Below are 22,279 nucleotides of genomic sequence, written 5' to 3' on the forward strand. Positions count from 1 at the left end.
TTATCACTAATCATTAAAAGACATTGAGAACAATATTTACAGATCCACGCTGATTTCTTTTAGTTTACAATCTTTGTGCTAAAATAAGATATACTAATGATGTCCACCATATCTCCACTGGACAATCTTATGGGCAAGATGACAAAAGACCATTTATAAAATGTTGGGGTGTTGCCTTTAACGCCACAAAGAGAGCTTTTTTTTTTTTTTTTTTTTTTTTTTTACGAGCACTCACTCGAGATAGATTTTACTCGTGGGTCCATTGAAAAAATGAAGCCGCCACTGTGACCTAGCTCTTGCCCCCAGGGATCCACCACTCAAGGACTCTGAATAGCCCCCACTATGTTGATTTCTGCGCTAAGTGAAGCGAGGCCTTTTGATTCTCAGTGTGATGAAGTGTTTTTCTTTGCCACAATGATTTATGTTTTCAAAGAGAAGGAGAAGGTCTGTTTTATTTCAGACAGTGGAGTGGGAGGAAATGAAAGCTACTGATTGACTGTTTGAAAACACACATTTCCTGCAACATGTTTTCTTACGTTTAAGGTGAATGGGGTAATTTTTATTGATTCTGAGCAATACAAACAAATTCAATCTAATGAATGGAAAAAATAAAAATAGAAGCAGCTATAGTCAGGCACAGTTTACATATCAACAGAGTTTTTCTTTGCACTTCAAATATACTCTGTAGAGGCCTGCGGCATGGAATAATCCAGTACCCTGGTCAAAAGATTAACAGTTTATCATGGATTTAAATTTATTGCACAGTTCATGCAAATGAGTTACAGCCTGCCAGTAGCCCAGCTTTCTACTTTAAGACTGCTGCAATGTAGTGTGTGTGCCAACTACAAATAACTCTCCACCCACAGTCACACTAAAACTTAAGCTCTCACACATATTCTTGTTCCACAGCCTCGCTCAAAACCAGCCCAACGCTGCAGATGGGGCCGAGGTAAAATCATTCACAAAACGTATTCTCCGTCTTGTTATTATATCGAGAATGAACAAAACCTCACCACAGGTTAAGCCCTCGTCCTCTCCGTAAGCGCAGTCCGCATGGACATTACACACTTGGCTCTGGTCGATGCAGCCTCCTGAGTGCGCACAGTGGAATGACTCCTCACACGGGGAATCCAGCTGATGCTCTGCATCCACATGACAATTGTATGGTTACAATACTGTATATAGTCAGTCGTATAAAGTCAGTTTCTCCCCAAATTCTTTGCGATCCCTCAGTAAAAAGTGGATTTTCTTGTCACAAATTCTCAGAATGATTTGAATCATTTCAGGATTATCTTATGTCCACAAGGAGAACCAAAAACTAATTCAAACCTGATGGTCCTGAACCCTAGGCTGGAATCACTCATCTACACTTTAGAGAGAAAAGGAAAACAAGCTATAAAACATTTTAACTAGTGCTGTCAAGGACAACGGTTAAATTTTCTAATGAGATTTATCACAGGGTTGCTGTGGATTAATTCCGATTAATCATGATTAAATATCATTAATTTTTAATCGATATTAATCGCTTTCATTTTGCATGAGCAAACAGACTCACGAAAGAAGGAACTTCCTGTCTCTTTTTTTTATGACAAACATTTATCCACATTAATGTGTCCCTGTTCTTCCTCTTTCAGCAGCTACTAAGACAAACTAACTTGTTGACATTGTCTGAGAGGAGACCGCTACTTATTTACAATGTTGCCTGCAACTGAGAATCGTCTCTCACACAGAACAGTGGTTGCAGGAGTGGTGGGATATTTGCAAGCAGGCACTGTCTGGCTTGACTTTGTCTTGGTTTGTCTGGTTTGTCGCAAGCAGAATCCCTGACTAATGTATGCATCGCATTAATGTGGTATTTTAAGCTGGAAGTGTTTCAGTTAAAAGAAAAATCCTTCTAGAAGAATGTGCACAATATTTTATGTTGGTCGACAGCTTTTTTTGTACTCAAATTTCCTATTGAGAGGACCTGTTTACGTGCTGTTTAGCGTCTTCCATCTTTATTGGTTGGTTCTGCTGCTTGTCACAGATGTTCAGAGTCATTCTCTGCTGCAGATGGGATAACTGCGTTAAAATTTTTAATCAGCTCAATTATGATGATGGATTAATCCACGTTAACACATTAATTTTGACAGCCGTAGATTTGGCTGAAAACAACCAAGCAAATGTTTTGTATGCTGACATTAACTTTGCACGGGTTCATTAGTCACTTAAAGCAAAAGTTTAATTAAGCTACGCCCCAGTGAAAAACTACACAGACACTGAGCAGACAAATAACCACAGTGCAGTCTCAATAAACAGCGGCTAATTTGGAGTGGAAACCTTGATGGCACAGACGTGCAGAGAGGAACCTGCTCAGTCCTCTTTTTTTTTTTTTTTTTTAAGCTGATGTGGAAACTTGAGAATAAACAGCAGGTTTCAATTTCAAACAAAGCCCACAACCCGCTACGACTACAGCATCTGGTTTAAATGGAAACCTCTAATCAGAGATCTCAAACTCACCTGATTCACAGTCTATGAACTTCAGGGAGTCCAGGGCCACAGTGGCTCCATTTTCTCCCACACAGGATGTGTAGACCAGGGTCACCTGAAAGGCCTCGTCCACCTGACCAATTGCAGCCTCAAGAACCTCCCACTCAGCCCTGCATTAACCAATCAGAGAGAAATGGCTCTTAAAGTGATCTGTAAGCATTCACAACTTCCTGCTTTTATTAACAGAGCTAATTATGACTGATAGATGCATACATCATTGACAAAGTTTAAAATATACATGATACAATGATATTTATTTTTTACTTAGTTTAATATAGTATATATAATATAGCAGCTCAGACGGTTCGCTAAACAAACCAAAGCCTGTACAGGTAACACACCACGTGCAGAGCAATACATTAAAAGATGAGCTAAGTTGGACGGTATCTGTGCTTTAAATGAAGAGCGCGTCTGGAAGTTACATCCACGGGTTTGTGTGGGAAGAGCAGTGAAGTTAATAAATGAAACCTCTGTCTGCGTGTGTGCCTCATAATGGAATTGCACAGGTCATTACTCCGCGGGCACTGCAATGTAAAAACTTATTGCATATGCCCATCCATCCCCCTTCTGTCCCAACCAATTACACATAAATGCATTTCCAGACTGCATCTAGAGACAAGAATGCTTTTAGCTGTTCTAAAGATGGCTGTGCTTCAGCACTGGATCAATAGGAAATACCTGTCCGCTTTTCCCAAACAATACTCAGGGGATCACAGTCCCCTCGGGGGCACAATCCCACCGTTTGTCCCACATGGCAGGTACGATTTATTTATTTATTTCCTTATTTAACTTACTACAGAAGTAAAATGTATTAGTTTCTTTGCCCTTGCTCTGTCCGAAGGCCTGTGTGACCTTTCATTGAATCTAAGGTCTCTTTTACAAGCTAGACCTCAACTTGACAAGCTCTTTAATCAGCCAGAATCCAGGGTTTGGATCTTTGACACTACTCGAATGAACATGTTGTGCTGTATGAATACAAACACGGCAACATATATCACAGAAGCACGGTGAGGCTGTGGTGAGTGTGTTCGGTGACCTGCGGTCGTCTCCTCTCCGGCTGTTGAGAACCTCTGAGTGAACGGCCGAAGTCGACAGAACTGGCTGGACCAGGAGCATCAGGTTTCCCGTCGCCGGACCGGCCTCATACAGAGCCAGCTGCAACATGCACTGCCTGTTGCTGCCTAGCAAGACCGGACTGGTTAAGTGGTACTCACATCTCCCAGATGCCTCAGCAGCAGGTGAGGGGCTTAGGAGAAGGAAGTGCCCTGAAATAACAGAAGGTAGTAGACATTTTATGTGTGACAGTTATATGGCATCATATCATTGCTCCCATAAACCATTTGACAGGTGATTTAACTGCGCTCTAGGATAAAAAAAAAAAAGCCAAGGAAGTAAATGTCAAGTGAGAGGACTCTCTTGCAAATAGACGTTAAAAGATACGACCCAATACTTTTCATCAAAGAATAAATTGTATTTTTTTTCCCACTCCTTTAGTGTTTCTTCTACAAATCTGTGCACCCTTACCATCAGAGCTCCCTGCTGAGTGGTCGGTCGCAGGCAGCGCCCCTGCCTTTGTGCTTTCTGACTGCTGTGGTGACACCACTGTCCACGCATTTTGGGTGGTGTTATCTGATAAAGTCCACGTGCACAGCGACTCAAAATCACAGGAGGTAGCTGCAACGCAAAAAAAAAATTTTATTTGTGAAAACACAAGTTGTGATAATGCTTGAACAATGTTGCTGTTTGTCTTTTAGCCACATGAAGGAGGAAATGTACTGACAAAGACAAAACTTCACCAAATCTGTCAGCTGTAAGATCTCTTCCTGTGCAAAAACTTGTCAGAGAATAAAGAGCATCTGTGAACAACAAAACTAAACAAAAACTAATGCCTGAATGACATGGCTGCATAACCCTTATACATGACAAGTGCTTTTAGTTCAATTAAGTGCACAAGTTCATGTAAACGCGCATAGTATTTCAAAAAGTATTCCGTCTCAACGTTAAATAGTGGTTTCACAATGTCTAGACATAAACTTGGATCATAATCTGCACCACAGACTAATCAGCCCTTTGGCTCACGGCCCGCAATTTCCACTAAATTTAATTTAAATCCAAAATCTGTTTAACTGCCAAACAGGAGGACCCTTTGTAAATTTTGAGTGATTGTGTGTCTGTCTGTGTTGGCAGGTTGACAAACAGGATGGGGAAGGAGGGAGGCGTTTGAGGAATCATGTGATGGCTAGAGAGGAAACTGCTACTACAGCTAATATGGCAAACAGCCATAGGAATCCCTCTGGGGATGGAGCCCAGAAATATGAAGTGTGTTATTAAATTCTTATTTAATTGAAACGCACTTTAATGTCTTCAAACCTGCTAAAAATACTCTGTCTTTGATCAAGTGATGTAAAAAATGCTGCCCCTCCACTGCCAAAATGTTGTTGTGGCTTTTTTGTGTGGTGTCAGCATAGTGCTTGTGTGCTAATTTGTCCTCTCACTTTCTTAATGTAACAGAGCCGTGGCGGCTTTTCATTTCTTCTGTCCAGGAGTGGCAATTAAGTGTCTTTTTTTAACCTTTAAACAAATGCAAAAGTCATGGAAAATACAAATTTTCTGCATCTTACTTGGGCTGTCGTCTTCTAGGCCAGGAGAGCTCAACAGCTTGGGTACGCTGTCCTCCATAAATCTAGTGGAAACAGCACGGCAGGTACAGTTCACTGAGGAGGGAGACAAACAGACAAGCAGGATCGTTACTATGAGATAACTGCAGCTCGTTTCACAGTGTTTCAAGCATTTCCTCAATCGCCCCGCTGAACCGTAATTGCAGAGCTGAGCATACTCCGACAATGACACTCGATGGTAAGATTCATCTGTCCCTTCGTGTTTTGGCGGCTAGAAATAATAATGCGCTTGAAAGTGGTGGGAGATAATGACACATCTTCAGCATGTAATGGTGGATAAGAATGACTGTTTGTCTACGGAGGACGTTCACTGCAGCGCGGTCTGATAATCTGATTTGGGTCCAAAAAGGCAGAAATGCGGACAAACATTATGTATAAATGCGTGAAAATGAATACCAACGAGCTATAATAAACAGTACATTTGAATGGAAATGGGGAAAGGAAAACAGTCCAGTCCTATAAAGCTCATGTGTTAAAATTCAAAACCTGATCAGCATGAGAAGATTCACGGCGGTGAAGGAATGTCCCATTTACACAAAATGCTCCAAAATCAGTCTTAAACACTGGACGACGTTTGAACTGGGCGGCTCCTTTTGGAGTTGGAGCGAGTAACTGCTGAATTATTTTGATGGAAATCAATGCAACACCCCAAAGAAAATGAGATGGGACGTCAGTCAATAAGTCAATTCCTATTCCGAAATAATACTATTCAAGTGTGAAATGTTAACATCATTAACGTTTGCACCGTCAAGGAAGTTAAGAGCTGCTTATTTTTGCATCTTTACAAATGAGACAAGCTGATGACTGCAGCTCCCCGTCCCTATTTTAGTTGAACCAAACCCAAGTAGAGTTTAGGGACCTACTTCCCTGAAAAGGATGAAATTGCAATGATAATAGCTTATAACACAACTCCCTTATATGCTTTGAATACGCAGAGCTTGATTCATTAGGCTTCATTTTTAACAATCTTCAAAAAAATAAAAAATAAAAATTGTGTGACCAGCTTCTCGGTGCATTAGCGACAGTTGAAGAAAATACGAACGCAATTAACCGTTTGACGCCATCCCTTAAAAGCCTTCATCTTACCTGGTGGCTTTTTGAATCAAAATGCCCCCAAGGACATATTATAATTCATTATAATTTATTACATAGACCAGCTTTAGTGTGTAGCCACTTAGAAAACCACTTCCCTGTCCCTGGATAAACACATGGATATATATAGATACAGTCCGATGCTTCATCACAAGCAACTGACAGACAAGGTTTTATTTTAGAGAAAGTCTCTGCTTACGGCTGTCAACTAAACGCTGAAGGAGTGGCGAGGGGGACACTTTCCACGTGACAAGACATTGAGTGTACTAACCGGCATGACCGAGAGACAATGAGAGGGATGATGATTTCTCAGCGGGTCACTGCAACTTAAACCCCAGAACAGTAACATTACTGTTTTCTGATGCCTGTAAGGCAAAGCCAAACAAGCCATGCAGGACAAATTGAATTATTTCAAAGAATGTTTATTAAAAGCAGTTAGCAGTGCTAATGACGAGGAGGGTCAGGGGTCGTGTAGCTGAGCGGCGGCTGAGCTATTCATTGGTAATTATGGAAGAGAAGCTGCTATGGATAGATTCATGAATACGGAAACAGGAAAACTGAAACTGTACGAGGAAAAAAAGAAGGGGAATTCAGCCAAAAAAAAAAAAAAAACCTTAACAGGCTTCACACACACAAATATATGTGTGTGTGTATATATAGATACACTATGTACATACATATATATATTATGGGTAATCCCCTTAGAACTTCCTTTCTTTCCATCCAGTTTCTTCCCTTTTTTCCTTGTCCAGTTTGGGTTTAAGGAACCAAATCAGAAAAGAACACTAAAATATTCCCTTTTATGAATAGAAAAGAGGAAATAATGAAAAAAAGGGTCAATTATCGGCCTCATCAACAGCCGACAGAGCAGCTGCTTTCTTTGATGGCAATCCAGGATGCCGGCTGCACAGTTAGCAAACCACAGGCTTTTGAACAGTATGCTGTCAGTTCCTTTGAGGACAAAAAGAAAAAAAAAGAAAAAAAAGGGCCGTCTGTGGTTAGTTCTCTAAGGACAAAGGCCTGGTGAAGTTAGGCAGCGCTGCAGAGGCTGAAAGCTGTTACTGGTTGCAGTTTAGTTCAGTTCAAGACTGGGGCTTATTAGTGGATGCTGCCGCTCAGGAGAGTCTTCACACACGACGCTGCTCTCAAACACAAAAGGTAGCGAACCACCGGAGGCCAGTTCACCGCTCATTGATCCGACCGTCTCCAATCTCCTCCGAAATTTCCTCTCCGTCTCACCCCGCCTAACCTTTCACCGTCCCCGCGGAGGATTCGGTTTGACAAATGTGTGATAACAAAGACTCCTGCGCCTGCTTGGTGAAGCTGTGAACACTGGCTGCTTGTCAGGTCAAATAACCCTAAAAGTGCAGCATGAGAAGGTCTCTGAGCAATATTCGATGAAGACAATGCACTGACATTCACGACGAATAAGGCCGTGTGTGCTGGATGTGGGTTGCGTTCGCAGCAGTTGCAGCAAATTAAAAGATCTCGTCCGCTTCGTGTGCTCAAGCAAAGCGGCATCGAGGAAATTAAGCAAAGTTCAACCGGAATTTTGCTTCATTTTTATACTATTTCACAAATATCAAGATGGAGCAGGGATGCTGAAACGGTGGAAAGTTCAAACTGCGTTCTTTGAGCTGAGCGTTCATCTTTCACTGCCTGTTTAATAAAACTCCTCAAATCTCTCATTCTTAAATCAGGTCTAATCCCTTAGACCTCTGGGGACATCTGAACCGACTATAGACAAATCTACTATCTAAAGAGTGAACAGCTTCGAGGAGGACTCATGGACCATGAATCACATCCATTAAAATGTACTTTTTTCTGAAATATACATACAAACACGTTCACATAACAGAGCGCTCACCGACTTATATTGCAAAGAGTCTACCATTCTTGACGCTGGCACTGCTCTTAAGCGTATTTCCAGCCACTGTAATGGCTTACAAGTGTGCAGTTATGAGCACAATGAAGCGTGCCTCAGAAGTCTTGATTTGTGAGGGTGTTTGAGGGGGGAAAATAACGAGCAAAGCGGCGCACTGATGTAAACCAAAACTCCCACCACAAAAACATTCGCCTCGCAGTGTGATCTAAGCGCAAATGTATGAGGTGGGTTTTAATATTGTGTCATTCATGCGAGGCACAGATTTCAGAGACATTAAGTCAGTGGCATGTCTGGAAATTGCCTCGAGAGGCTCCTCACTTTACTGGTTACACAAAGCGAGGGCAGTGTTTTCTTGGAAGACAGTGAAAGGATCTAAGCCTCGGTTCAAAATTACGGCTAGATTACTGCCGTACGACGGGCGAGATTGTTGCCATTTACCTTGAGGTGAAAGGAGTGTGTATTGCAGATGGGTTGATGCTACACTTTCGCATGCAGTGAATCAGTCCCAAACTGGAGCACAATGTAAAAACAGACTCAAAAATATGAAACCGCGAACAACAAGGTTGAAAAAAAAAAACTACTTTCCAGTACTCTGGAAACTTTGTGTATTATAGCAGATGTTTCATAATCAATAACTGAGTGGTAGCTGCAGGGGAAAGACAGGAAATGGGATCAAACCTCACAGGAATTCAAGAGAATGCCGTGCTTACTAATCATCTGTGGCAAAGGTAGAGGAAGAGAGAGGGAGCGCTCCATTATCTCTGCTCCTCTGAAAAGATTTTTGTTATTGTTGGCCCTTCTTTTGGAGAGTTGCAGCTGAAATGGACAGGACATGCGGGTAAAAGAACTCATTCAGAGCTCTATGTACATGTTTTGCAGTGCAACGCAGCAGTCAACACGGGTCTTGAAATAAAGGCATGCGATTTTCAAAAGATCTTTTGGAAAAAAGGAATTAAAAAATTTCGAACAGCGCTATTCTCGTCCCTACAAGGAGAGCTCTCCATGTGATAGAGTCAAGACAATTGAACTTCAGAAATGACACAGCTGAACTCAGATCTGAGAGGTACATTTTGTATTTCATTGAGAAGTCAATTTAAAATTTGTGCCTGTGAACATTTATTCCGTAACAGCGGCGGAAGCGTGATTCCGGGCTGAGAAACAAAGCTCACGCAGGTTAAGTGCTTTTCAAAACGGGTCAGTCCACACAATTTGTAACAAATATAGCGTGAATGACCATGCAATGTTGGCATGTCACATTATAAAACCACAGTAATTGTTCTGTTTTGTATGTGGGTCAGCACAGAAGAACAAAAAACAGCGAAATCTTCCACACGGAAAGATAAGATACGCACACTGAAGATGATGGAGAAGAGGAACAGGAGCTAAGCTTTCTATGAGCGTAAGAGCAGCTGTTGTTCTTACAACCACCTTAAAGGACTGACATGGGTGAGGAGGACTGGAGGAGACAATCATACGAGGTATCATCGCAGAACTGTGATTTGTCACCATTTCCAAACCAGCAATTGCTGGTATATATTCTAATTAACCATTGAATCTCTATCTTATTACTATTCTAACTGTAAATCTCATTGTTAACTCTTAATGTTGGAATTTCCCTGAGGCTAAACTAGGTTACTGCTGTCTAATATTTCACCGACCTCTCACTAGACGGTAAACTAAAAGCTTCATGCCATTAACCGAACATTATCGGAGAGCAGCAGGCATGCCATCTCCATCCATCCCCCAGAACGTCAGCCACTTCGAGCCATTCCTTCGCCGTACTCCACACACACAAAGCCCAGCTGGATAAAATTACCAGCTGGTGCGATTTCTGGTTTTAATGCTAGTGCGATCCCTAATTAGCAGAACGATTGAAAGTGAGCACCGTCTGACACTTTTTAGAAGCAGAAATAAGTAGCAGATCGTAGCAGGCCTTAGGAGAATACAGCTGCATCATTCAGTATTCTTTAAAAGTAGTGTTTTGCTTCAAACCACATTAACCAATTAGTTTTTTCGGGGAAAATAAAGCATCAGCTTACTGTAATAATTTTCAGTTTACTCAAAACAAGACCATTTGTCTTGATACATCAGACTCTCTATTCTTAATGTTAACCTTCATCAGGAGTGGTTTGCCGGAAACGTACATTATAGAATTAATTTATTCCATCGAGAAAGTGGATCAAGCATTTATTTCCTAATATTCTCCTACTGAATAGATTGTCAAAGGTTTGCACTGACCCTCTCGTTGCATATGAAAACTCCTTCCAGCCAGTCTGTTCATTTTAAGGTGGTTCCATGACGTCTTTTTACTTGGAGGTATCTAATTATTAGCGTGTAAATACAGCGAGTATGTGTTTTATATTAGAAATCTCTAGTGGTTCACTTAATGAATCGGGGGCATAAAAAAAACAGAGAAAGTTGTGAAACTGTTAAGATGTGATTAAATATACCCATAAAAAAATAATTATAAAATAATGAGAAAACCGGAAAATGAGCAGCTCAAAGCATTTCAATCTAACCAGACGTGCCCCAGAAGGGAATAGCTTGTTTACTCTGTTTGATGAATAATCACCCGTAACCACTCATATCTTCACAGTGTAACATTAGTCATTGTAATCATTTCAGTTCAGCTGTGTGGCCTCTTACAAGAAACCTCATCTATTTAAGCTTTTAACACATTTTTGCCGCGTTTCACGCTCCGTCACTTATCTTGCCGTCATACAACGCAGTACCCTTTTGTACCCGTGTCTCTGCTCCTGGGCCGGTCCAAAAGAAGCAAACACTGCTATCGCTTAACAAAACCCAATCCATTATTTGGAAACTATTTGTAAATTCCAGCACAACTTTGAACCATAAATCTGAAACTGCAAGGCTATTAAAAAGCAAAGGTATTCAACGTGTGGGGGGTAACCCGGCACGCTCTCAAGGCCCTCACGTCGTCTTTAATTGTGATGGAGGTTAAACGTGGGCAAAAACAATAAACCTTTAGCCAGCGTGGGAATGATTACTGACAGCATTCATAACAGCCTTTGCTCAATGTTGTGTTCACATTTATTTATCTGTTGAGCCTCAAGACCACCTACGGTCCTTAAACTATTCCATAATGTATGTAAGGTCTGTATATAATATAGAATTTCAGCTCAATTTAACCATCCAAGCTGCAGCTTTACTCCTTTGGTTTGCTCTTATTGCATTCATGGTGGACCACACGACTGCTAGGCTGGAGGAGAGTTATCTCACGCTTTAATAAGCAACACCTTTGCACAAAAAGTGAAGATATGCCAATATTATTCACTCACATAATGATTAATGAAGCCTCTGTGGCGCCACCAGTATGAGTTTTGAAGAGATGAGGCCGTAAACAGTTTTTTTTTCTGCTATAAAGTCTGGCTTAATTTTTTTGCTCGGTCAACACAATTTTTTGCTGGTTACACAACCCCAGCTATAAAAATTCCACCCAAATCTATCTAGAATACATCCCCAGTGGTCAGACATTAAAATCCTAACGCCCTTCGAACAACTTTTGTTTTAGAAGAATAAAGAAAGTATAGTTTGATGTTTGAACAGGTGGCAAAAAAGAAAACCTGTTTGGAGGTTTATTTGGGATCCAGCAATTCTAAATTGCTGGATCCTTTGGAGATTTGCTTGAATTTGCGCTGGTAAGCCAGGACCTAACAGGCCTAACTTTACAACCTCACAGCAGAGCTACAGCTTAGAACAAAAACAATCACATGGGAAAATCCCACTGTTCACTTGATCTAATTCAGATCACAAATACGAGGAGAGGTTATGAAAGTGAACTGGTGACAAACGGAGCATCTCCTCAAAGGAATGCAGGAGAAAATCGTGTTACTACTCTATTCCTGGCTTGAAAATAAAAATACATCTCCATACTGGACAAACCTTTGCTTGTTCTGTTTGTAAAGATATAATGCCTTTTTTTTTTTAATGTAACAACAGGGAGACATTAAGAAAAACATGTGTGACAGCATGACAGTTGTATGCATTAAAACAAAACTTCATGGGTTATTGGGAACATTATTAGTTACCTCATTATTAGTTACCTCAAAAGAAATTTTCTTCTACTGACTGATAACTGTACGACACATCAGTCCTTCAAGTCACACGCCATAAAGTTAATTTCAAGCCAGGCTGACAGACAGTGACACAGTGACAATACAAAAGGCATCTGTGTCCATTGAGCTTTTCAGTCTGGTGCAAATGGAGGCCAAGAGGTTCAATACTCCCCAGTGAAGGAACTCCATTATATCAGACTTCCAAAGAACTGTCCACGTCAAAAACAGACACACCTCTGCTGAGACGCTTGGACGTACTCATACGTACATGTACACATCTGAAGACCCATTCATGCGCAGTGACTCAGGCTTTTGGTATTTAAAAATTAAGTCCCATAATTCAATTTATGATTTAATTGGCCGCAGCACGGCATCACTTAGATGGTATCTCCAACAAGTGCGCTGTTTCTTCTCAGCCGCTCGCTTTTTAACAAAAACAGGGATTTTGTTTATTTATTCATGTTAAATGCAGCATTATTGTTTTCCGATGTTCTACAAGGTGACTTGGGACAATTTTGCATTTTGATGAGAAGTGTACTGACTAAAAACCCGGAGTGACTAATGCAGAAAAGCACTATGTTACTGTGATGTGGTTCTACAAGACATTTTTCATATATGTGTGATGCATTCTTATCAATATAGGAGAAAAGAAAGAAAGAAAACTGTCACTAAAACTTTACATACATGTAAAGTCTACAAAATAACATTATAACAGATGTTTCTGGATTTTTAGCCTTGCCTCTTCTTCTACTTCATGCTGTGTTCATATTTTGCACATCCCTGCACAAAGAGGCCAGCTCATATATGAACATATATATATACAGTGGGGGAAATAAGTATTTGATCCCCTGCTGAATTTGTAAGTTTGCCCACTTCCATAGAAATGATCAGACTCTGTTTTTTATGGTTGTTTACTGGTTATGGGTATAGACAGAATATCAGTCAAAAATGCATAAAAAACACACAATCTAAAAGTTATAAATTGTTATGTATTTTATTAAGGGAAATAAGTATTTGATCCCCAACAATTCACTTAGAATTCAGGCTCCTACAGATTGGCTGGTGCGCATGTGGCACACAGCTGTGCTCAGTCAACTAATTACCAATACTCCTGATCTTAACTCGTCATGTATATAAAGCACACCTGCTCTAAGAATCAGTTTCTTACATTCCAACTTCTACAGCACCATGGGCAAGACCAAAGAGCTGTCAAAAGATGTCAGGGACAAGATTGTAGACCTGCACAAGGCTGGTATAGGTTACAAAACCATCAGCAAAAGGCTTGGTGAGAAGGTGACAACTATTGGTGCCATTATTCGCAAGTGGAAGACCCATAAAAGGACCATCAACTGTCCTCGGTCTGGAGCTCCCCGCAAAATCTCGCCTCATGGAGTGAGGATGATGATGAGAAAGGTGAGGGAGCAGCCTAAAACAACACGGCAGGAGCTTGTTAATGATCTGGAAGCAGTTGGGACCTCCGTCACCAAGAAAACAGTTGGCAACACACTGCGCCGTTATGGATTCAACTCTTGCAGTACACATGTACAGGCCCGCCTTAAGTTTGCCAGTGAACATCTAAATGACTCAGAGAAGGCTTGGGAGAAAGTGCTGTGGTCTGACGAAACCAAAGTTGAGCTATTTGGCATTAACTCGACCCGCCGTGTTTGGAGGATGAAAAAACGTGAGTATGACCCAAAGAACACCATACCCACGGTTAAGCATGGAGGTGGAAACATCATGTTTTGGGGCTGTTTTTCAGCAAAGGGTACAGGGCAACTTCACCGCATTATGGGGCCAATGAATGCAGCCATGTACTGTAACATCTTGGACAAAAACCTTCTTTCCCAGCAAGAACACTGAAGATGCCTCGTGGGTGGGTTTTCCAACATGACAATGACCCAAAACATACTGCCAGGACAACAAAGGAGTGGCTCAAGAAGAAGCATATTAAGGTCATGGAGTGGCCTAGTCAGTCTCCAGACCTTAACCCGATCGAAAACCTGTGGAGGGAGCTGAAGCTCCGAGTTTCCAAGAGGCAGCCAAGAAACTTGAAGGATTTAGAGACTGTCTGTAAAGATGAATGGGCCAAAATTCCTCCTGCGCTGTGTGCAAACCTGGTGACCAACTACAAGAAACGTCTCATCGCTGTGCTTGCCAACAAAGGTTTCTCTACAAAGTACTGACTTGTGTTGTGCTTGGGGATCAAATACTTATTTCCCTTAATAAAATACATAACATTTATAACTTTTAGATTGTGTGTTTTTTATGCATTTTCGACTGATATTCTGTCTATACCCATAACCAGTAAACAACCATAAAAACCAGAGTCTGATCATTTCTATGGAAGTGGGCAAACTTACAAATTCAGCAGGGGATCAAATACTTATTTCTCCCACTGTATATATGAACGAATTAGTACATGTAACGTGAGGTGAGTTCAAATAATTAAATCCGAGAAGCATTTCAGCATATTTCATCAGAGAGCTTTCATTTAATATTAACACAAATTTATTCATGGGTAGCCCTTTGAGATGAAACATCTCGTTTTCGAGGGGGGTCCGAAAAATTTCCACATCTTTTGAACGTTTTGATCGACTCTCACAGTTCCCATCAGCTAACTGGTCGGGGTCGCACAGCCTAGTCCACGAGTCGGTTTAGCGACTTTTCCTCCCGTGTCGTGACGCTTTAGCCACTGGTCACATGACAGTAACAACACGGTCGTTTCAAGACGGCAGGTGAGGAGCCCAGTGGGTCGTTGTAGCAAACCAGCAGCGGTTCATCAAATGTGTGGAGTTACTTCACGAAAGATGAAGCCCGTTCTACTTTGATGTCAGTCCTGAAATAGAACATACTACTACAATGCACACTCATCCGAGAAGGTATCCACTTCAAATCCCTCTCCTCAATTAACGACTTCACCAAACGCACTGCGGTAACAGAGAGGTGGCTATAAGTCAACAACTGCCTACACTATCCCATCTTACAAGACGCTGTGGAATACTACTAAACGCTATCAATGGTGCTGAGTTGTGGCCTGTTTTATACGTACCATACACATCTGCAGGGCACTGCATGTAACACCTGAGCTGTCTGCTCTCAGTGTATGTGTTCAAGTCAGGAATATATATGTCATGGTTGCACAGCATTACCTTCAACTGTGTTTGTACAAGCAAAAAAAGTTGACTTTGACTTGACTTCCATTGCAAAAAAGTCAACTTTATACAAGCTGAACTCCTCACTGTGGAACACATTGGAGCATTTAGCATTATGTTAGCTAAATTCTCACTGAGCTGGGAAACTAAAGAAGAAGAAACAGCCTGGATGCTTTCATTGCCATTCTTCCGGTTTCCCTTTTTAAATAACAAATACATTTTACTGCCACCAGCATGTTCGTACAGTTATTCCATTTCATGCAGGTGCAGAAGGAACACACTCTCTGTCTATTAGCTACAATCATTGCAAACAAGTTCTTCGTTGTTTGCTTCACGTGTTACGGAAACAACATCCAGATCCAGAGCAGACATTCATTCTACCAGCAGACAGTGTCTGTACCGGTCACCCTGACATCTAACATCCTGAGAAGGCAGAGTGTAAAGGGACGGAAGCTGTCCTTCTCATCTCAAACCACAAAGTAAAACTCCCACCCAGTGTGAACGAGCCAGTGAGGTGACCTTCCTTCACTGAGATCAAATGGCAGTGTCTCTGAAAAGCCACATTCGGCTCAGCATTGAGGCATGAATTGGGCCAAGACATCCCTGTGACCAACCAGAGCCAACGCCGTCTCCTGTATGACTCACCACTCCGCCTTAGTGAACATGAATGAATATCTGCTGCTCAGTGATTTAAGGCTGATTCTTTTTGACAGTGCGCTAAAGCAATGCTTCCTGCGATGCAGGGGGAATTTAACAGAGCCAAATATAGCAAAATGATTCCTGGCAACAGAAGGTTATTTGTCTGTCGTTGTCTGGGGCTCCTACAGTACATGAACACCAGAAGAGCCAAAGCGTCAGTCGGGTTATTTGTTCCCTTGACAGAAAAAATAAATGCAGTCTGGGGCTCCACTTTCTACTCTATCACCTACTTCAAAAGCTAACCTGACACATAATTACTCTTGTTAAATCTCCTTCTGTACTTGGGCTGGGAGTCAGCACGCCACAGCATGACAGTATTTTCATTCAACAAGATCAAGTCAGTCATCACTTCAAGTGACGCCTATAAAATGTGATGGTTTCACTGCTGTTTCATGTAAGTGAATAAAGACAAAATGACAAACGGCTGCCCAGATATTGGAAAACCAACATAACAAAAGCATTAATAATGCAGGAGACTCAGTTCTAGCCAAAAGAAAGTATCTATCAATATGTGATTACTCACAAATTACACTGTTTAATGACAAAGAGCATTCGTTTGGGTTCATTTTTGCATAGTGACTCCTTCTGCCATTGTATTTTCCTTTGGCACATAATTCTCCACTATCATCTCGCTGACTTCATCCCTCTGTTGCAGTTTGCCACTGAATAAATCAAAGAAAGCACGTGCTTTGGGCTCTTTTCTGAAAAACCATCACACTGTTTAATCCCACCTGATGAAACCTGACTTTGATGAGCTGTCATATTGCACTGCAGACTTATTGTTTCTACTCCACTGGGAGTCATCCGACTATAGTTTCATCATGCATGGCTCCATTTTGGGGCTTGGTTCTGTCTATTTATCCAGATAATCATGATCCTCCCTAGTCTGGGACTCATTATTATATGCATGGTACTGTACACCCAAAGGGCTATTACTATCTCATTTCTCTTGTGCGGTATGAGCAGCAAGAATAAACACAAGTTTCCTTTTATCATCTGTGTAGTTACTTACCAACACAAGGAAAAGCAATTTTTGATGGTGATGTAACTGTCAAATATTTAAAGTGTGACAACTGGAACACTTGAGCGAAATGTTCTAAATATGTTATCAATAAAAACTTTTTATGTTTTTGAAAATCTACTTAGATTGTCACGCGGTGGTGAGGTTTTGTCTCATTCTTGTTTTTTTCCTGTTTCCTGATGCCTGTTCCTGTTTTATTTTGAAAAGTAACTATTTTCTTACCCTCATGTGTATATATAGGCTGCGTCTCCCCTTGTCCTGTACCAGAGGGTTTCATCCTGTCATGCACCCCAGCCGTTTATCCAAATCCGTGCCTCAAGTCACAGCTAAGTCTGTTAATGCTGCCTTTGTTAGATTCCTTCTTGCCTCCCCCAGAATGAGTTTTTGTTTCCCTCCTCCAGGAGTGAATTTGACAAAGCGCAACCCTCAACATTCACCAAGTGTAACATCTCACTTGTTGTGGATTTCCTGCCAAAGGTCAGCTTGATGTCATGTTTCATCTCTGTGCCTTTTGCCTATTTTTATCAGTCGGCTTTTTTTGCAGCTGTTTTTGATGTCAAAAAAGAAAACAACAAAAAAAAAACATCCATGGTCACCCTTGAACGGTGCACAGCTGGCTGCTCATCTGTGTGTTACCCATCCAGCAGAGAAATGCCCTAAGGGACTTGCTTTGATCTACATCTCTCCCTTGTTGCCTGCTGTGGATACATCAATACAGAAACCACAGAAATGGCGTCCAATGTGGGCATCACCATGACGTTCACTTTTTGAACCTTCTATGCATATGCTCTGCAATATGTTTAAATGTGTGTGTACTTCTTTCAACTACAGTTGCGTTTAAAGTGTTTTGATGAATCATCTTCACATTATTACACATTCACATTCATTCAGAGATCAACCCACACCTCACACTACAGCTGGGCAAAAACCTTCCCCAAAAACCTCATCAGTTTCTCTTGATATAGAAGCTCCTGATGTTCAAATCTTAGTGCTGCAAGAAGTGTTTTTGGTGCACATTTACAGACTTCCTGTCTCCAAGTCAGCCCCATGTAGGGACTCCTGATTTCTCTGGCCATCCCATATCTTTTCCTCCTGTAGATCCCTCATATACTATCAATCAATCCCTTGCTTGGGAAACAGAGGATGTGCATATTTTACCTAATGTAATTTAAATCCCCTCTGTTTCTTCTCCATATTCAATATCACAATCTCAGTGTGACTTTCCAGGAACAATCCCTACTCCTGCCCCGGACTTGAACCAAATAGCAGCAAAGACTCAAAGTGCATAAAGTAATGGAACAACAAAGTCTTGCTATTCAATAGCTGGCAAAGAGTTTGAAAACAAATCACCATTCCTCAAATGAACAGCTTAAACCTCTTGATGCTCAAATAAGTGCAAATTATCTTCGGATGATTACAGGAATAACAGCCAACAAAGAGAGTATGGTAATGGAAGTGGTTAAGATGGTGATCGCTTTATGGTTGAACAACTTGAAGAGGGAAATTCAGCAAGGGCTAAAGTGTTTTCACGCAGATACCCAAAAAAGTATCAAAACGTTGTCAAAATCAATTGAAGGAAATATTGCTGAGATAACTAAATTAACCACGGACATTGGCAAAGTGGAGGTAGAGAGTAAAGAACGTTTACAGAACTTTGAACAAAACCTCTTGTCTGGGAAAAAACGAATAATCAATTATGGTAGAATCCAAAATTACCCCATTGGTTTCAGGTTCTAGTAGCGCTAGTGCCGGTACAGACAAACCATCACCTGCTACAGTTGCAACCCTTCCTGTAATAAAAGCTGATCATATCAAGTTGACTTTTCTTTCATATGGAGCACGTGGTGATCATCCTGACCCCCTCAAATATTTGTCTAAATGCCATGCCTTTCTTGCCTTACATCCTTTATCTGATACTGATCCTGGCCATCTTCAGAACTGTCCTTCACGGTACTGCTCGTGACTGACTGGTCAATCAAAAGTAACTGCTTAGAGTCAGTCTAAACTGTCTTCTTAACTGCTTTCCTTCCAGATTATGAGGATGGGTTAGTTGAACATGTCAGAACCAGAAGGTAAGAAGAGAACGAAACCATCAAAGACTTTGCCTCCTCCTACTCAGCTCTCTGTAAACCCTAGAAACCTTTTCTCACAGGAGCTAGCATTGTTAAAATTATCCAAAAAAACATCAAACTTTCCCTTGCTAGTGAGATTAGAGGCCAAGATGATAATGTTGGCAATTTAGTGCATCTTGGTCATCAATTTGGCCAAGACCATGACCAGCAACTCAGTCAGAGAATGGGTGTTAGAAATTTCCAACGAACTTAAACTCTATCCAACCAGATAAAATCTTTGTGTTGGAGATGTCAAGGAGAACATCCTCCTGGTTGCCCATACTACAATTCACCTGGAAATTCCAATAATCCTTTCCGGGAACAGATGCCTAAACCCACTCACGGGAATCCAAAACAAACAAGCGAAAAAAATGGTTCTGTTTTGGTTGTGAGAGCTAAAAAACCTATCCAACAGAAGTTCCAACAAGTGAAGAAAAGTTTAAGAGAACCAAATTTAGAAAATTAATGCAAGTCCCTTAATATCACCGCTATTGCCAACAGTCAACAGCACTATGCACCAATTTCTACAGGTACATGAAGGGTGAAACGCAGTAGCTGATACAAGAACAAGTTTCCCTCTCATTCATTAGTATCTCTGGGTCAAACTAAAAGGCTCAAAGACTGACCTTCAATCATGGGTAGAAGGACCCTTGTACTTGGGTTATGGTGAGGCAGCTATTCCTATGGGTTGGGCTGTTCTTTCAGTAGATCTTCAAGGAAAACTATCCACTCTACCCAGTTTAAAGACTTTTACTGATAGGCTCCATCCCACCTCTCTTTCTGTCTTTAGAGCCTGTGTGACTAGAACTCAAAGATTACATCAATATGGCTGTTACGGCACACCATCTATACTACTTACTGTGTACCAATAAAGCAACAAGCTCACTGAATCACCCTGGTAAGCAAGATATTGTGGAAGAACAATTAAGAGAGGTGATTGCTTCTGGAGTTGTTGAGCCTTCCCATTATGCATGGGCATCTCCTGTAGTTCTCCCAGTAAAGAAAGATTTGTGTAGACTTCTGCCAAGTCAATGCTGTCACTGAAACAGATACTTATCCTCTCCCAAACATCAACGAAATCCTGGAATCCCTGTCTGGAGCCACCATTTCCTCGAACATTGACTGAAACAGTGGGTACTGGCAAGTACCCATGGATCCTGACAGTAAAGCCAAAACTACCTTTATTACCCATTCTGGATTGTATCAATTTAATGTCATGCCTTTTGGTCTTAGGAATGCAGTGGCCACCTTCCAAAAGGTTGCCATGCTTTGATCTCATTGTGGAATACAGGAAATGAAAACTAAAACTTAAACTGTGCTTGTGATGCCCTTTCATGTATTTCTTCTCAATTAAGATGCTGCCTATACTCAAAAACAATGAGAATATTCCAACATCTCTTGAAAGGATTTGGGAAGAACAACAGAAGGACAAAAGTGTGCAGCAAATCATGAAGGAACCAACTGAAGGAAACAAAACTAGTGAACACTATAGACTCTACATTCCACAAAGTCTGGTTCAAGAGATATTCAAGAACTATCATGAAAACCCCAGTGATATCTTCAAAACCTATAAAAGACTTTATGAAGTAGCATATTGGCCTGGAATAAGGAACAAAAAAAAACAAAAAACAACTTGTTTAGTTTGTCAGAGTTTAAAAGCAGATAATAACAAAAAACAGCCGGAAAGATTCAACACACCATTGTCACAGCCTCTAATGAAATGCTGGGCATTGATCCAATGGGTGCCATACCAAGAAGTCCAGAAAGACACAAATACCTCTTGGTGGTGGTTAATTACTTGACCGGTTGGGTCGAAGATTTTCCTTTACTAAACTAAAGCACAAAGAGTATCTTGAATTGTAAACAAGGAAGTTTTTACTGGATGGGGTTTACTTGATTACGGGGTCCTCAGTTTGGTTCTTCAGTTTTCAGTGAACTCTGTCAGCAACGGACAGTGACTCCTAAACACACCACTGCATGTCACCCACAGATTTATATGACAGAGCAAGTGAATTGTACCTTAAAATGTATGACAACTTTTTATGTGAATAACAATCATGGTAAATGGGAATTCTGCTCTACAAGAAACACTTGGTGTAACGCCTACAGAACTGCAAAGGAAGGAACCTGAACAACCCAATGGACAAAGTTCTGAAAGGGAAGATTTACCCCATTAAAGCACCTACCCATGATGTTGTCCATCAAATTTACAGCATAGCTTGTCAAAAAGTGGAAAGATTCATATAGTTCAGCAACTTGGACCCCAAAACTACCAAGTGGTTTTGGAGGATATAGGTCACCAAGCAAGTACTATGCATGCATGTAACCTTTCTGCCCTAGTGCTGAGAATCTTGAGCGAATAGTACAACAGAAAATAATGGATTTCTCAGAAGAAGAGTTCTCACCTAGCATGGCTTTGTCAGGGGCTTAGGCAGTGAAGGGGGAAGGGAGGAGATAAAATGGACACAACTGAGGAAAAAAATCACCAATCAGCCAAAAGCAGCATGAAGGAGAACAGAGTGAAAAGTGAGCCTAACAAAGCTAGGTAACTAAGGGAGCATCTAGTTTTCTAGAAATTATACATTTAAAAGGAAGTTAATTAATTACTTATTTCAAAGAAAATAACTACACCCTACAACCAATTTCTTTTTATTTATGCCTTTTGTAGCAAAGGTACTCAGTTCAAGTGGCTAACTTTATTAATTAAGAATATGTTTAAATAATTCACTCTCCTATCTGGTGCCCAAATATAACTTTGACTAAGCCTTTGTTACACTATAACTACACCTGAGCAAAATTAGAACATCATCTGCCTAGACGTGGGAGGACACACTATTTGGTAGATGGATAGCAGAAAACATATGAGCTCAAAGTGGGGGGAAAAACACAGACCTAATCCCAAAACATGTGAACTATCTTGAAACCTGCCAGACTAATTCTGAAAGACTTATGAGCGTCATCATATTCACACTACAAATCACCATGACATCCGACTCCTGAGATATTTGGATGAGTGAACACATAATTCCTAACAGA

The 22,279-nt window shown here is 40.9% G+C and overlaps 1 protein-coding gene across 2 annotated transcripts in view; it reads right to left on the reverse strand.

Moving 5' to 3' along the window:
* ltk (leukocyte receptor tyrosine kinase) overlaps positions 1 to 22,279 on the reverse strand; it is a 49,919-nt gene that overhangs the window by 24,186 nt on the left and 3,454 nt on the right. For both annotated transcript variants that reach the window (XM_047610725.1, XM_047610724.1), the window contains exons 2-6: positions 5,151 to 5,243; positions 4,054 to 4,203; positions 3,566 to 3,794; positions 2,500 to 2,639; positions 1,014 to 1,142 (exon numbers count right to left, since the gene is read on the reverse strand). In XM_047610725.1, the coding sequence (XP_047466681.1) occupies positions 1,014 to 1,142; positions 2,500 to 2,639; positions 3,566 to 3,794; positions 4,054 to 4,203; positions 5,151 to 5,243 (741 nt within the window). The remainder of the gene's footprint in view (positions 1 to 1,013; positions 1,143 to 2,499; positions 2,640 to 3,565; positions 3,795 to 4,053; positions 4,204 to 5,150; positions 5,244 to 22,279) is intronic.

The sequence above is a fragment of the Mugil cephalus genome, chromosome 17 (assembly GCF_022458985.1).
Source record: "Mugil cephalus isolate CIBA_MC_2020 chromosome 17, CIBA_Mcephalus_1.1, whole genome shotgun sequence".
Lineage (NCBI taxonomy): Eukaryota > Metazoa > Chordata > Actinopteri > Mugiliformes > Mugilidae > Mugil > Mugil cephalus.